The 14,607-nt window shown below is 41.3% G+C and overlaps 1 protein-coding gene across 1 annotated transcript in view; it reads right to left on the bottom strand.

Moving 5' to 3' along the window:
• The window catches only part of LOC115772149 (protein MTSS 2-like), an 85,997-nt gene that overhangs the window by 56,018 nt on the left and 15,372 nt on the right, over positions 1-14,607 (bottom strand). Inside the window, exons 2-3 of the mRNA XM_030718132.1 lie at positions 4,386-4,447; positions 3,364-3,437 (exon numbers count right to left, since the gene is read on the bottom strand). Coding sequence (XP_030573992.1) covers positions 3,364-3,437; positions 4,386-4,447 — 136 coding nt within the window. The remainder of the gene's footprint in view (positions 1-3,363; positions 3,438-4,385; positions 4,448-14,607) is intronic.

The following is a 14,607-nucleotide window of genomic DNA, read 5'->3' as shown; positions in this document are numbered from 1 at the left end:
GTGTAATGTGGCTAGATTCATTTTATGATTGTTATTGTTGTACACTGTCTTGTAATTTTACTATTTTCTTTTTCTTTTTAATTCTTTTATTCCTTTCCCTTCAAAAGGCTTCCCCTTTTGCCAGGCCACAATTGTAAATAAGAATTTGTTCTTAATCTGTTCACCTGGTTAAATAACAGCTTAAATAAAAAAAAATACTTATAATTGATGATTGATGATACTTTATTGATCCCACAATGAGGAAATTACAGAAATTACAAAAATACTTTTTTACTTCATAATATATATTTAGGATTTATATGTCAGTATTGTTTGTTTTCTGTGAAGCTCCACTTCACTGTTACTGTTGTTTCTTCTGCAGATGTCTCAGATATTATTTATTTTACAGATAGAGGGAGACCAGCCCATCCAGCACCATATCAAAGAGTGGCATAAGCTTTATTGGTATGTATATATGCCTAATTCAGTGTTTAGGTATGAGCTTTGAAGATGAGTATATATGCTTGGCCACATTGTATCACTGAAGAAACTTCACTTGTTACATTGATACATGTGTTATAGTTGTGACACACACACACAAACACACACACACACACACACATATATATATATATATATATATATATATATATATAAAGATGAAGATCTCATCTTAGGGACACAAACACTGAAGAGTTTGGAGTCACAATTAATTATTTTTCATTTTTCAAAGAAAATTGATAATTTTTTAAAATATGAGAATAAACGGATCATTAATTTTAAAGCTTTTATAAAGGGACCAACTAGAAAAATGTACTTAGGCCCATTTTCAGCAACTCTTCCTTCTATGTTTCGAGTTCGCTCCCTAATGAATATTTAAAGGCTAATTCATCATTAGAACCTTTTTTGCTAGCTCAGCAGAAAAGCGGAGGCTTCATAAAACGGTGACTGCAGCAGCCACTTTGTGCTGGTTTGTGTACAGAGCCCGACACACATGGAAACTTCAGCTTCTTTTAAACAAGCTTCCACATAAAACTTTCATCTCTTTGGCTTCTACGAACTAAAACTTCATCACAAGTTTCTGAAGATGGCGAATGATACCATTTATCACTAACTGTCGTGACTTTGACTAATATTCCGTACATAATGAGAGACGATTTTTTTCACTTGTATCCAGAAAAACATTTCGCAGCGTTTCAGTTCACTTAGAATTCGTTTGACAGCCGTAATGAAAACATTCCCGATCCAGCCTCGTAAAGGAGACTGTCAGTACAAGAGCAGCGCGCAGGATCATCAGTACCCTTCAGCCTTGATTCATACACACTGTAATAAGTAGCACATTGATAAAGCGAATGGCAGGAAGACAGAGAGCATCATTATTGGTGCCATCTCCGGCCTGCATCCATTTAACAGATCTATTATAGAACATCACACAGTGAGAAGAGCCGCATCTGTACAGCAATCTGACAAATGGACTCTAACAGGAATGACTCATCAGTATAGAAAGTACAAAGAGCCTCTGATGAACAGTCTGCATCTTTGTGACAGCGCCAGTTATGTTATATTTCTGTGTGTGTGTGTGTGTGTGTGTGTGTGGAATGTATAATGAGCTGAGAAAGCACAGTGACTTCCTGTCTGGCCTGTAAAAGCAGCACGACCTTCTTCCTGTATCCTCTGCTATAGGAGCCCACCTGGGGCTGCAGACACACATAATCATCGCATGCGCCGCGTAGCAGCTGCAGCTAATGAACCACAACAGGATGGAGAAATTCCCTGCGTTATGGTCTCTGTCGTCTTCCTCACTGTCCTCAGTGGTACCACAGAATCCACACGGCCATCGGTGGGCGGTGAGTGTTTGTCTGACCTTCTTAGCTCTCAGCCCACGCTCTCTTATAACTTGCCAAGCTTTAAGCCTACACATAAAATATCAAGTATGTCAAGAGTGTCGAGCATCCACAGGCCATAATCCTACAAACTCCATCGAGTTTCTGGCAGAATATCACACAGGAAAAACCTTAGAGGTAGAAAACATGTTATAACCATATCGTAATCTATTAATCATGGCTATTTTATGAATTTAAGATGTGAATCAGATTTCCAGAAACTGTTTAAAACTTTTTACTTATCGCTGCAGATTTAACTACATACACATCTTAGCTTGTGAGCTCCGGCTAGGAAACACGATCCATGGAACTGTAGCAAAAACTGGAAGTTTGACAGGTGGACAAAAAAAACAGTCGAGACTGTCTTCAAACATGAAGCAGTTAAAAGGACGGAGCTAACGCTGCACACAAGTGACATCTAAATAAAACCTGGATGAAATTCCAGCTGTCAGGAACAGATCCCACAGTGAGCCTGACAAACATTTCTCACTTTAAAATAAATGTTTTCGTTTACGCAAAGCTTCCAAAACTATTAATCATTAAAATCAACCTGAGGCTACATTTGTGGAGCAGCGAGCTTACTGTTGCATCGTTCTTGAACTATGACGACTTCACGCCCGTTACATGAGCGAGTTGGTTTATTTGAGGCAAAAACAACAACTCATGACTTACTGATGGGATTCTGAGTCATTTCGGTTTGTTTTTCCACACTCTGTATCTGACGTTGCTCACAGATAACAGCAGCGCGCTGGTTTACTGATGCTGACGGTTGATACTCGTTTTTATTCACCATGACCACCTACGAAACACCGAAACTTCTTTTTCAACCCTTCAGTGAAAAACTTGGAGACCATTTCCAAAGAGGACCGTCACTATTCTGCAAGTTCATGGTGTCTAAACATTACCTGTGTGGGAACTTGCTCAATAACTCAAAAACTCTTTTGATGAGAAGGAATTAAAGACTTTTCTGCTCTTAAAAAGACTCAAAGCAATAAAAATAATAACCTGTACTTCACATTTTCCCCCAGTAATAAAACTCTGAAAGAGTGATTTTTTTGTCCATTTCACTGTTTGAAACTTGTTTAGAACAACAGAGTCTGGAGCTGATTTCCTGTTGCATTAGGAGGCCTAATGAAATATATCCTGCTACAAAAATAGATTTTACTGACCTCTCTGAGATACTTGCGTCATTTTTCTGTCTTTGTAAACACTGCAGTGAAGTTTTTTTTTGAGGTTTGGGACAAAGTGTACCTCCAGGACACTGTAAACACTTTCATGAGTAGGAGGACGTTTTAGGAGGCTGGTTGATAATATCTCAACAACATAATAATACTCCTGATAGTTCTGCAATGTGGAGGGCGTCTCAGAAGAGCAACAACACAAGACACAACTAATAAAAAAGGGACACACGCCTGTGCACACAGCTCATGGCTCTCCGAGCAGAGCACTGTTTCTTTCTGTAATACCCACATACACACAGACACACATATTGCTGTCCTACCTCTGGTGTTGGTAGCCATGTCTGCCACCTTCTGAAAGGCATCGAGGAAGGCCACAGCAGCCAGGACAGTGGTCCTGCATGGACAGAAAATGTGACAAAGCTTCAGCCTGATTTTCAGGAGTCGTGGGCTCGCATTGGTAATCTGGGAGTGCTGACGAATACATATATTACATAGATGGGATACTGGACTATTTTACTCAAGGAACTTCTCCATCACATGCTAGGCCTATACACTGACAGAAGTTAGGCTAGACGGAGGCCTCAAAGGTGTTTTAGTTTTCAGGATACCAAGGGCAGAACGAGGCACAGCAATGCTTTGCATGTTCTCTAAAGTCTCCTTAATAAATATATTTTACTGCAGAAGAAGTTAAATGGATAAAATAAATAAAATAAAACTACAGGTGAACGGGAGATGCTGCACATGAACACCTGTAATTTCATAATGGAATTGCTGATTCCTCTCTAATTGGGTGTGACAGTGGGCAGTGAGTTCCTCTGAAAAAGCAGGATGTTAATATCTCGATGCACTGAGGAAATACAGCAGTACAAACACAAATAGGTGGAGAATTCAAATGTGGGGGTCTGTGATGAATGTACTCATTTACCTTTCAACAGTTGTTGGTTGATTGTCCCAGAAACACCAACCATGGTTTGTTGGAAAGGTCATACTGTGCCAAATCTCATAATATATAACATGTGACTATATCAGGTATATTAGGCATTTTACATCAAAAAATATGTGATGTAGTTTTAGGAAAATAAAGGTGTGAAAAGGGTGAAGCATCCAAATATCCACACCCATATTAACTGACTAAGGCACTCCCATTCTGGCTTCACTTTTCAGACTTCTCATATACAGTCTACACCTTTACATGAAGTCAACGGGTCTAAATGTAAAATAAAGAAATAATTATCTATACTTTAATCTGTCTTTTCTGAAACTGACATTAAATATTCTTTTGATATTTTCATAGTTCAAAAGCTGTCTGCTGTGTTGTGGTGTATTGTGCAGTGGAGCATACCGGAGCTGGGAATGCAGCTTGGTGGCCTTGGCGCTGAAGTCCTCCCACACAGGATAGGAGCACTGGTAACACAAAGAGAGGAATTAATGTTAATATTGACAAATATTCTTTAGTGATAAAGGTTTATGGCATATGTCAAGTCAAGTCAAGTCAAGTTTATTTATAAAGCACATTTAAAACAACGACGTTGACCAAAGTGCTGTACAAGATCTGTAACCCCAAGGACTATACTAAATAAAAATAAAAATATATAAATAAATAAATAAAATAATAAAATAAAAATAAATAAATAAAAACATTAAGAACAATAAATAACATAAGAAAATTAAAAATTAAAACGTTTAAAACAAGTACCATAAAATACCATAAAACAATCATCTAAAAGGAGGTAGCACTGCAGCCAAATGCCAAAGAAAAGAAATGTGTTTTTAATAGAGATTTAAATGTGTGTATCGTCTGAGCTGTGCGAATATGGAGAGGTAGATCGTTCCATAGCTTTGGTGCTGCTGCTGCAAAAGCTCGATCACCTCTCTGTTTTAGTCTAGTTTTAGGCCTCTGTAAGAGCAGCTGGTTCGATGACCTCAGAGCTCTTACAGGGGTGTGACAGTGAAGCAGCTCAGACAGATACAAAGGTGCCAGTCCGTTTAAGGCTTTAAAAGTAAGCAATAAAATCTTAAAATCGATTCTAAAACGGACAGGGAGCCAGTGAAGGGATGACAGGACTGGGGTAATGTGTTCATGCTTTTTTAAACCGGTTAAAAGACGAGCTGCCGCATTCTGGACTACCTGCAGGCGGCGCACATATGTGGCTTATGAATTCTCAACACACACATTACAATAAAAGAATGTTGTATTATATATATAGTGTCAACTTATCGACGAAACGGCAAAGATCCGTAAATACATCAGGAAGCCACAAAGGATCATGTGCTTAGTGAGAGGATGAAGAACAGGAACCATCATGGAAGGACAAACCTCTGCACGGCATGTACCACCGGCAGATAGAAGAAGTGGCTGATATAGAGAAATCCTACCAATGGCTAGACAAAGCTGGACTGACAGACAGCACAGAGGCACTAATCATGGCAGCACAGGAACAAGCTCTGACTATAAGATCAACAGAGGCTGGGGTCTACCACACCAGGCGAGACCCCAGGTGCAGGCTGTGCAGAGATGCCCCTGAGACAATCCAGCACATCACAGCAGGGTGCAAGATGCTAGCAGGCAGGGCATACATGGAACGCCATAACCAAGTGGCCGGCACAGTATACAGGAACATCTGTGCTGAGTATGACCTGGAAGTCCCGAGGTCAAAATGGGACACGCCCCCAGCATCTGGGACTTCCAGATACAGACAGACAAACTTGTGATGGCTAACCAACCGGACATTGTAGTGGTGGACAAACAAAGGAAGAAGGTCGTAGTGATAGACACTGAAATACCAAGTGACGGGAACATCAAGAAGAAGGAATACGAGAAGCTCGACAAATACCAAGGGCTCAGAGAGGAGCTGGAGAGGATGTGGAAGATGAAGGTAACAGTGGTCCCCGTGGTAATCTGAACACTCAGGGCAGTGAGCCCCAAACTGGGAGAGTGGCTCCAGCAGATTCCTGGAACAACATCCAAGATCTCTGTCCAGAAGAGCGCAATACTGGGAACAGCTAAGATACTGCGCAGGACCCTCAAGCTCCCAGGCCTCTGGTAGAAGACCCGAGCTTGGAGGGCAAAATAGACCGCCCGTAGGGGTGAGCTGGGATTGTTTTAATTCAGACTTCTGTATTTCACATGATTTGATTTCCTTTGTATTGCGGTAGCTCTGTTTTTCAACTTTTGGTATCAACTCAAAATTCCTCTTTGGCCAAAATGATAAAACACACACACACACACACACACACACACACACACACACACACACACACACACACACACACACACACACACACACACACACACACACACACAAGCACCAATCCCATTCTCTCCTTCATTGGTACCCTGCATCCCCCACTCCACTCCCCCAACCCCTTTTTCACCCTAGCTTCACCTCGTCCTTCATCATCAACCCCCCTCTCCTCCTCATGCAGCCATCTAATCTATCTATCCAACACACACACACACACACACACACACACACACACACACACACACACACACACACACACACACACATAAAGAAGACTTGAAAGCCACCGGCATCAGGCAGCATCCAGGGGTCTGAGTAGAACAGCCAAGATCGTTAACACAATTCAAAGCTGAAACAGTGTCTCTAATGGATGCTCCTCCCCCATCCTCCCAGCACTTCTTTGGACTTGATGACTCCTCTATCACACATTCCCAGTACAGATTACATTATACTTGATCCAGGTTAACCTATAACCCTGTTAAATGCTTGCAACTTGTGCTCACCAGAGGTTTGCGGGTGTATTTATATCAGTATGAGGTCAACAATGTCTTTACAGGAACAGTGAAATATGAGACATCTGCCGGTGTAAAATAGAAAGTTGAGAGACTGCAGGAAAAAAATGAAAGTGAAGGCAAGCACGAGGAAGTGGGTGTTTTTGTGTGTGTTTCTGGGGGGTGGGGTATCCTGTCGTGATGTCAGCCTGGCACAGACAGTGAGGGCTGTGCGCGCTTTGATCTGGCCTGTTTGATGTGGCTTAATTTGGTCTGAAATCACAGTCCTATTTCCCCTTGGTACTGAGAGCTACTCCCTCCACCATCCACCACACACATGTACACACACACACATTAAGCCTGCACCCTCCCTTTGCAGGAGCTTAAGTAGTGTGGCTGGGAGATAACGCAAAGCGATGCTCTCCTCCTCGCGCGCACACTCGTACATACACACACGGGAACCCTGGACCTTATTAGCATATTTGTGCCATTTCTATCCAGTAAAAAAATCCTGGTGGCATGTTTCCATTTGAAGATTGAGTATGAATGTGTGTGATTGCTTTCAGCTTCTTAACATGCAGGAAACACATTGTATGCTGTTGTGAGGTATGAGGTTCAGTAGCTTAGATATAGATGAAAACTGTCTCTGCAGGACTGGCTGTACAGCGGTCACCTGTCACCACAGTACAGATAATAAATCCCAAGAAAGATCAAATAAACTGTCAAGACTTCATCTTTAGTTAAAAAATAATCATAAAATAAAAACAAAAACAAAAACCCCATTGTTATTTCCATGTGTCGGACTGTAGGACTTTGGTGGTACAGGTCTGTTCGGGGATGTGTGGAGGTGGGGAGAGCAGGACCAAGACCCCGGCACTGAGCACAGAAGGCATCAATGACAACAGATATGACACTGATTACATCAGACACAGCGTGGGAGGAGGGGCTTGGGTGAATAGCTAAATGACAAATCATAAACTGACAATAACAATCCAATTGGATGTGTAGAAAAGCATCAGGTGAGTCATCAGCAATCTTACACTGGAATTATGGATTTTTTTCTACTCAAAAATAGCATCAGGGCTGAGCAGAATAAGTGTGCATTCTTGAAAACAAGCACAATACAAAATCTGTGACTATATAATTGGTATTTCTCTTCAGTTGAAACTTCAGATCTGTGGGGTTAAGATGGGAACATTCTCACAAAGAGAGAGCGGCTCTCCTTCAGGGTCAGTCACAGATAGCTGTGTGAATTCTTCTGAAATCAGTTTTGCATTTAAGAAGATTAAAATTCCCCGGGCCTGCACAGTGTCACGCTCCCTCAATGTGTCTGTGAGTGTGAGTTTGTCTCAGCCGGAGAGCTGAAAGACCACGACCATAACCGCCGCTCTCACATGATTGTGGGACTTGGAACATCGCTGTGGCTGAGGGGCAAATACATCAGAGTGTGGGAGACGCAGACAGCGGGAGACAGTGAGTGTGCGAAAAAGCTCCGGAATTGTATACTATTACATCACCACTTCCTGTGTCACGAAACCCTCAGCAGGGCATGATTACCACTTGAGCACACACACACACACACACACACACACACACACACACACACACACACACACACACACACACACACACAATAGTCTTCCATTTAATGTAAACATATCATGACTACACTTTATTCCCCCTCCCGCGAGCCTCTTGTTTCAAACTTAAATGGATCAAATTCTAAAGACGTCAGATCAGCTGTGTAACATAGAGCGTGCATAATCATGCAATCAGAGTGTTTTTGTTTTTGTTTCTTTTATAGAAAGCAATTACAGAGATTTCCAGCTCCACTTGACCTTGATACTTTGTTTCCCACTTCCTTTATAGCCTCCCTTCCTTCCTCTTTCCTTTATTCCATCCTTATTTTAGGATGTAACCAAACTGAATGTGCACTCAAAAGCAAAACCGTTGGTTAAAATAGAAACCCTTCAAAACTGCAAAGTGATAAACAATATTTGCTCATAAACCTTAACAGTCAGTTGCTTTTGGACTGATGGATGATGAATGTGGCCACACGATGTTGGGGGGAAATCGCAACATGATCACTTTTGGTTTGGCAGTAACTGCAGTTCTGTCCCTAAAAACTATGATTATTTTACAGTCGTTAACATTCACAGAACAACTGTACGTTTATTAACTGACTTTATTTCCATTCCTCCTTCCCACCTCTCTCTGTCCGCACTTCCACCGGTTAATCACCAGCAATCAGAAAACAAACCCTTTCAGCCTGATTCTGGGACCTTTTTTTATAGACTCACAGAATAATTTCCATGTTATTCTCATTAGCAGGAACATCTAAAAATTATCAGTGACAGTTTTTGTGGTAAATGCTTAATAGAAGAAAGTGTTTCCACTGCATGTCAGAGTTTTTACTGTACACGTGTGTTAATAAATAGATCTGCGCGTCCATTATGGGCTTCGGTAGTGTCCATTCATCCACTTTTGCTCTTGTTACAACCTAAATTCCAAAAATATTGAAATGCAATGATTGCAGTGATTTGCAAATCTCACAAACTCATATTTTATTCATAACACAACATAGACATTTTCAATGTTTCTCACATGGACAGGGTCATGTTTACCACAGTGTAGCATTCCCTCTTCCTTTAACATCAGTCTGTACACATCAGGAAACTGAGGAGAGCAGTTGCTGAACTTTTGGGAGAGGAACATTGAGCCGTTCTTGTCTGGTAGAGGATTCCAGCTGCTCAACAGTCACGGCTCTTCTTTGCAGTAGTTTTCATTTAATGAAGGTCAGGACTGCAGGCAGGACAGCTCAGCACCTGGATTCTTCAAACTGTGTTCACAGACAGTGATGTCTGGAAGTGTTCCTGAGCCCATGCAGTGATTTCCATGAAAGGATCATGCCTGTTTGTGAGCCTGTTCCACCTGAGGGCCTGAAGATCATGTGCATCCAATAATGATTTTCAGCCTTGTTCCTTGCAAACAGAGATTTCTCCAGATTCATGGAATTTTTTGATGATTTTATGTGCTGTAGATGATGAAATTATCTGAAATTGTTCCACAATTTGTAGATATGTTTTGCAGACTGGTGAAGATTGCCTGTGTTTACTTCTGAGAAACTCTGCCTCCCTAAGATGCTCCTTCTATAGCCACGTTACTGACCGCGTGACCTAGTTGCAAAATGTTCCTCCAGCTCTTTCTTTTTTCACCAGTATAAAGAAAGTGATACCAGTTATTTTTGTTTTCCATGGCTCCAAATATTTTGAGACATGTTGCTGCCATCAAATTCAAAATGATCTTGTTTTTTCCTAAAATGTTACATCTTATCTTATGTTTTCTATGTTCTATTGCAAGTAAAATATTTCTTTGTGAGATTTTCAACACATTGCATTCTGTTTTTATTTACATTTCACACAGTGTCCCAACTTTTTTGGACTTGGGGTCATACATTGCTGGGGAATGGAGCCCACCACAGGTGTACATGCTGGACAGGTCACCAGTCACCACAAGGCTAACTCAAAGAGACAAACAATGATACATACTCACATCCACACCTACGACTAATTTAGAATCACCAGTCGACTTAACCTGCTTGATTTGGACCGTGGAAGAAAGCCAGTGCATCTAGACAAAACACGTGCAGGCACAGGGAGGACATGCAAATGCCAAACAGAAAAACCTCACAACACTGATAATATGAAGTGAAAAACTTTCCACTGGATTATGTCATAACCCTGCAACACACTGGCTACCTGGTCACGATGGAACATACCTCTTGCCGTGTGACAGCTGGGATCAACTCTAACCCCACCATGAACCCTTAATTAGATGAGTGGAAGAAGATGGATGGATGGATGGATGGATGGACGGACTATGTCAGTTCTCTTTGTCATTGTAGGGACTCATCATGTTTTTGACTTTCTAAACATAAGTAAAAACCTGCCTAATTCTACTTTGCTAACACTGTAGATTAATTTAAATATAATTTAGGCCATTATGCTACGAGGCTAACGAAATACTCATTTTGGTTTAGGTGATGGTGCTGCCTGGATGGAGGTTGGACACATGGCACCTACTCAAAGTGAAATCACTAAACAGGGTTCAATGGACTGATGATTCTGATACTGATACTCTTACAGAGCTTTGACATGTAGACTGGAGGAGGAGCTCACTTCGGATTTTTAGACAACCTGTTCTTTCTCCTAATAATTCAATTCAATTATATTTATATAGAGTCAAATCACAACAAACAGACGCCTCAAGGCGCATCGTGGAATTCCACTTGGAGAACACGCTTGCAGGTGTTGTCCTTGGAGGATCCCTGGATGTCTGCACAGAGCCTTATGTATGCTCTCTGATGACAGCATTTACTCCAGCGGACCCTTATGCTTGCATGCTCGGGGATGTGGAAAGTACAGCACCGACAGAACTGCTGCTACAGAAAAAAAAGCCATTTGGGGGCAGCCACATAAGTCCCTATGGACTTAGCACAAAACACACACCTGCAATTGCCCTTTGGGGACAATAAAGATATTTGAATTGAATTGAACTGAACTGAACTGCAATTCAATCTGATCAAGATACATTACTGAGGCCATTTGGATTGCATTTCATGAATCTCAACAAGGAAAACATGCTGTATGTGCAGGTAGCATGGTTTGTTTGTACTGCAATCAATCAATCAATCAATCAATCAATCATCAACCTCCTGTGCTCTTTGTTTCAGTTAAATTCAGACTTGCTCTTTTGACACTTCTACAGACATTCAAAGGTAGGCAAACTGTACTTTACTGCTCGATCTCTACATTGAATCTATGGAACCTTCTACATTTTTCCTTTCATATTCTTTCTTCTTGTGATCCTTCATTTGATCTGGTTCTGATTCTAGACTCGGGGGCACTGTCAACAGTCCTCTGTCCTAGTTCTCATAGCACCAGTCCATCCAGTCTGCCCAGCATTCTATTGAGAGCTCCACTCCACCACTCCACATAGCGGATGGGAAGCTTACTGTCTCCTCTTGTTCTTTTGTTCCCTTTGTTTCCCCCACAGCAAGACAGAAAAACAGAGGAAATCCAGCAAGAGAGACAGAGGGAGCGAGGGAATGGGTGGAGGCAGGCAGAGAGGGATGTAAGGATTAGCTTGATTTTTTTGTCGTATAATCGAGCCAGTTCACGTGTTAAAAGAAAAATGTAAGAACCAAACAAAAGAGGCTAATTTCACAGTGCTCCATATGCATAATCGGCTGGGTGAGAATTTTCATAAGGAGGATCAAACTCATTTATATCAAGGTTGGGGATGGATGTATAAATCACAAGGGGGGGGGGAATGCTCCATACTATCGCTCTTCATTTCATTCAGAAAGACTGGTGATCTCTTTAGTCTCCTTGTAGTCAACAGAACAACTGCATTAACTAGGATTTAGTGACATAGGCTGAGCTTCCTCCCCACTTAGAGTGGCTGGATGTAGTTTAGGAGCCAATGAATTGCATTACAATCGGCAGAAATCTGGTCTTTTCTAAAAAATTAATTTTAGCAGCAAAGGACATATTCCTACTAAATTCCTGAAAAACTCCAACATCGTTCTTGTCATTATTTTCCCTCACATAGATTTGGTGACCCAGCACAGCTCACTTTTAGATTTGTATTTGTATTATCAGTAAAATCTAATGTAATGCCCCCCTGTACCTTTCAGAATTTAAATTTTCATGTTGAGAAGATCACTGCTCTGGTTACGCAGGTGGTGTGGTCCTACTGGACTTGAGCAATGATGTCCAACTCAAACTAGAGCAGCTTGGAGCTGAGTACAAAGTGGCTCAGCATTAGCACCCACGTCTGAAGCCATGGTTCTAAGCTGGAATAGGGTGAACTGTCCGCTGGGTGGCTGGGAATGAGTGGAGTGGAGCTGGATTAACAGATGGATTGGTGCACTGCATGCAGTGAAAAGAGCTGAGCCTTAAGGCAAAGTAGTTCATCAATTGGTTGATCTACCCTCACCTAAGACCAACGAGGAAGCTTCCTCTGAACACTGGAGGAACGGCTCAGCCTGAGGGACACGTGAGGAGCTCGGTTATTTGGAAGGACCCCAGAGTAGAGCTGTTACTAGGGTTGTCAAAATAATTGATTCTCAGATACTAATCAATGCTAAAAATTACTATTGGATTAGCAACATCAATACCGACAATGCAGTCTGTGCCTCCTCCAACCAACACACAACTTCACACCACACAGCCCTCACTAGAAGCTGAAGCAGTTGATGTTCACAACACTGAATGAGTCTTTATGAGGAACTTCAGGAGGTCAGAAAAACTCCTGTTTCAGCAACACTGAAGTTTTTAACAGTCATAAATGTTAACCTAGTTAGTGTGCACATTACTGTTAGCTTTTTAACTATTAGTAATTACCCAATAGTAACATTGGCTGGATGTTATCATTATGGCTATGACTAATAATAAAAGAGTAATGTCAATGTGGGAGCTATGCAGCAAACATTATAAGCCCTGTCCATCTGTAACGTTAATAGACAATGTTAGATTAACAGGATAACACAATTATTTGTGTGTTTGTCTGCAACGAGACAGAAACAGAGGGCAGCCTGCCGTACCATCTCTGTTTGATCAGCAACTAAAACAGAGTGCCAAGTCACCAGAAGTACAGTACAACCTTAGACAACCTTTGTTTTGTTTCATCATTGTCTATGAGAATCTTAAATTATGTATAACCTTTTATACGGCACTCAGTGAAGGTCAGTGAAGTTACCACGTTTGGTTCTTTGGTTAAAAAAAAGAAGTGTACTAGAAAAACACATTCAAAATGGTGAAAGGAACATGTATTTTAGAACATTACAACATACACATTATAACTGAATAACATTAGGCCATTTCTTTATAACCACATTCTTCAAGAACACATGCTCCTTAACCTCACTGAGGAACAGGATGGGTGTCATTTATAGTGAGTGAAAAAAAACAGTCACATGCCCTACAAAGGGGTAATATATATATATATATATATATATATATATATATATATATATATATATACATACATATATATATACATACATACACACACACACACACACACACACACACACACACACACACACACACACACACACACACACACCATACAATTGTGTTACTGTATTTTTTGCACTACAAACACTGGTGTTGTTGAAATTATTGATATGATATTGATGTTAAGTGTCTAATATTTTCCTGATCATCATTATTAAATTTGAAATTCCAGTGTTGTGACAACTCTAGGTCCTACCCTTCCAAAAAGGAGCCAAGGTGGTTTGAGCTTCTTACTGGGATGCCTCTTGGATGCCTCCTGGGTGAGGTGTTTTGGGCAAGTCCAACTGGGAGGAGGCCCTGGGGCAGACCCAGAATATACTGGAGAGATCACGTCTCTCTGCTGATGTGGGAACGTCTCAGTGTCCCCCTGGAATAGTCAGAACAGCTGGCAAGAAGGAGGTTTTTGCATCCCTGCACTGCTCCACAACTGAGAGACCAGGGGAGCAAAACACCAGCTACTGCTAGAGCAGTCACTCAAGACTGTAAGACCAGACTGACCACCCTGACCAACCTGCAGGGTGAGCTGGGAATTTATATCCATCCACCCACCCATCCATCCATCCATCCATCCACCCATCCATCCATCCATCATCTTCCAGTTATCCTTGTCAGGGTCATGCATGCATGCGTGTCATTCAGTCTGTAAACACGATAGCTCGAAAAGTTTTCAATTAATTCTGATAAAACTTTGTAGGGATGCAGAGTGAGATCATGTTCACAATCCATTAAAATTTGGCTCATACAAA

The sequence above is a fragment of the Archocentrus centrarchus genome, chromosome 3, assembly GCF_007364275.1.
Source record: "Archocentrus centrarchus isolate MPI-CPG fArcCen1 chromosome 3, fArcCen1, whole genome shotgun sequence".
Taxonomy (NCBI): Eukaryota; Metazoa; Chordata; class Actinopteri; order Cichliformes; family Cichlidae; genus Archocentrus; species Archocentrus centrarchus.
The sequence above is the reverse complement of the archived record's forward strand: the minus strand, read 5'-3'. Positions and strand labels throughout refer to the sequence as shown.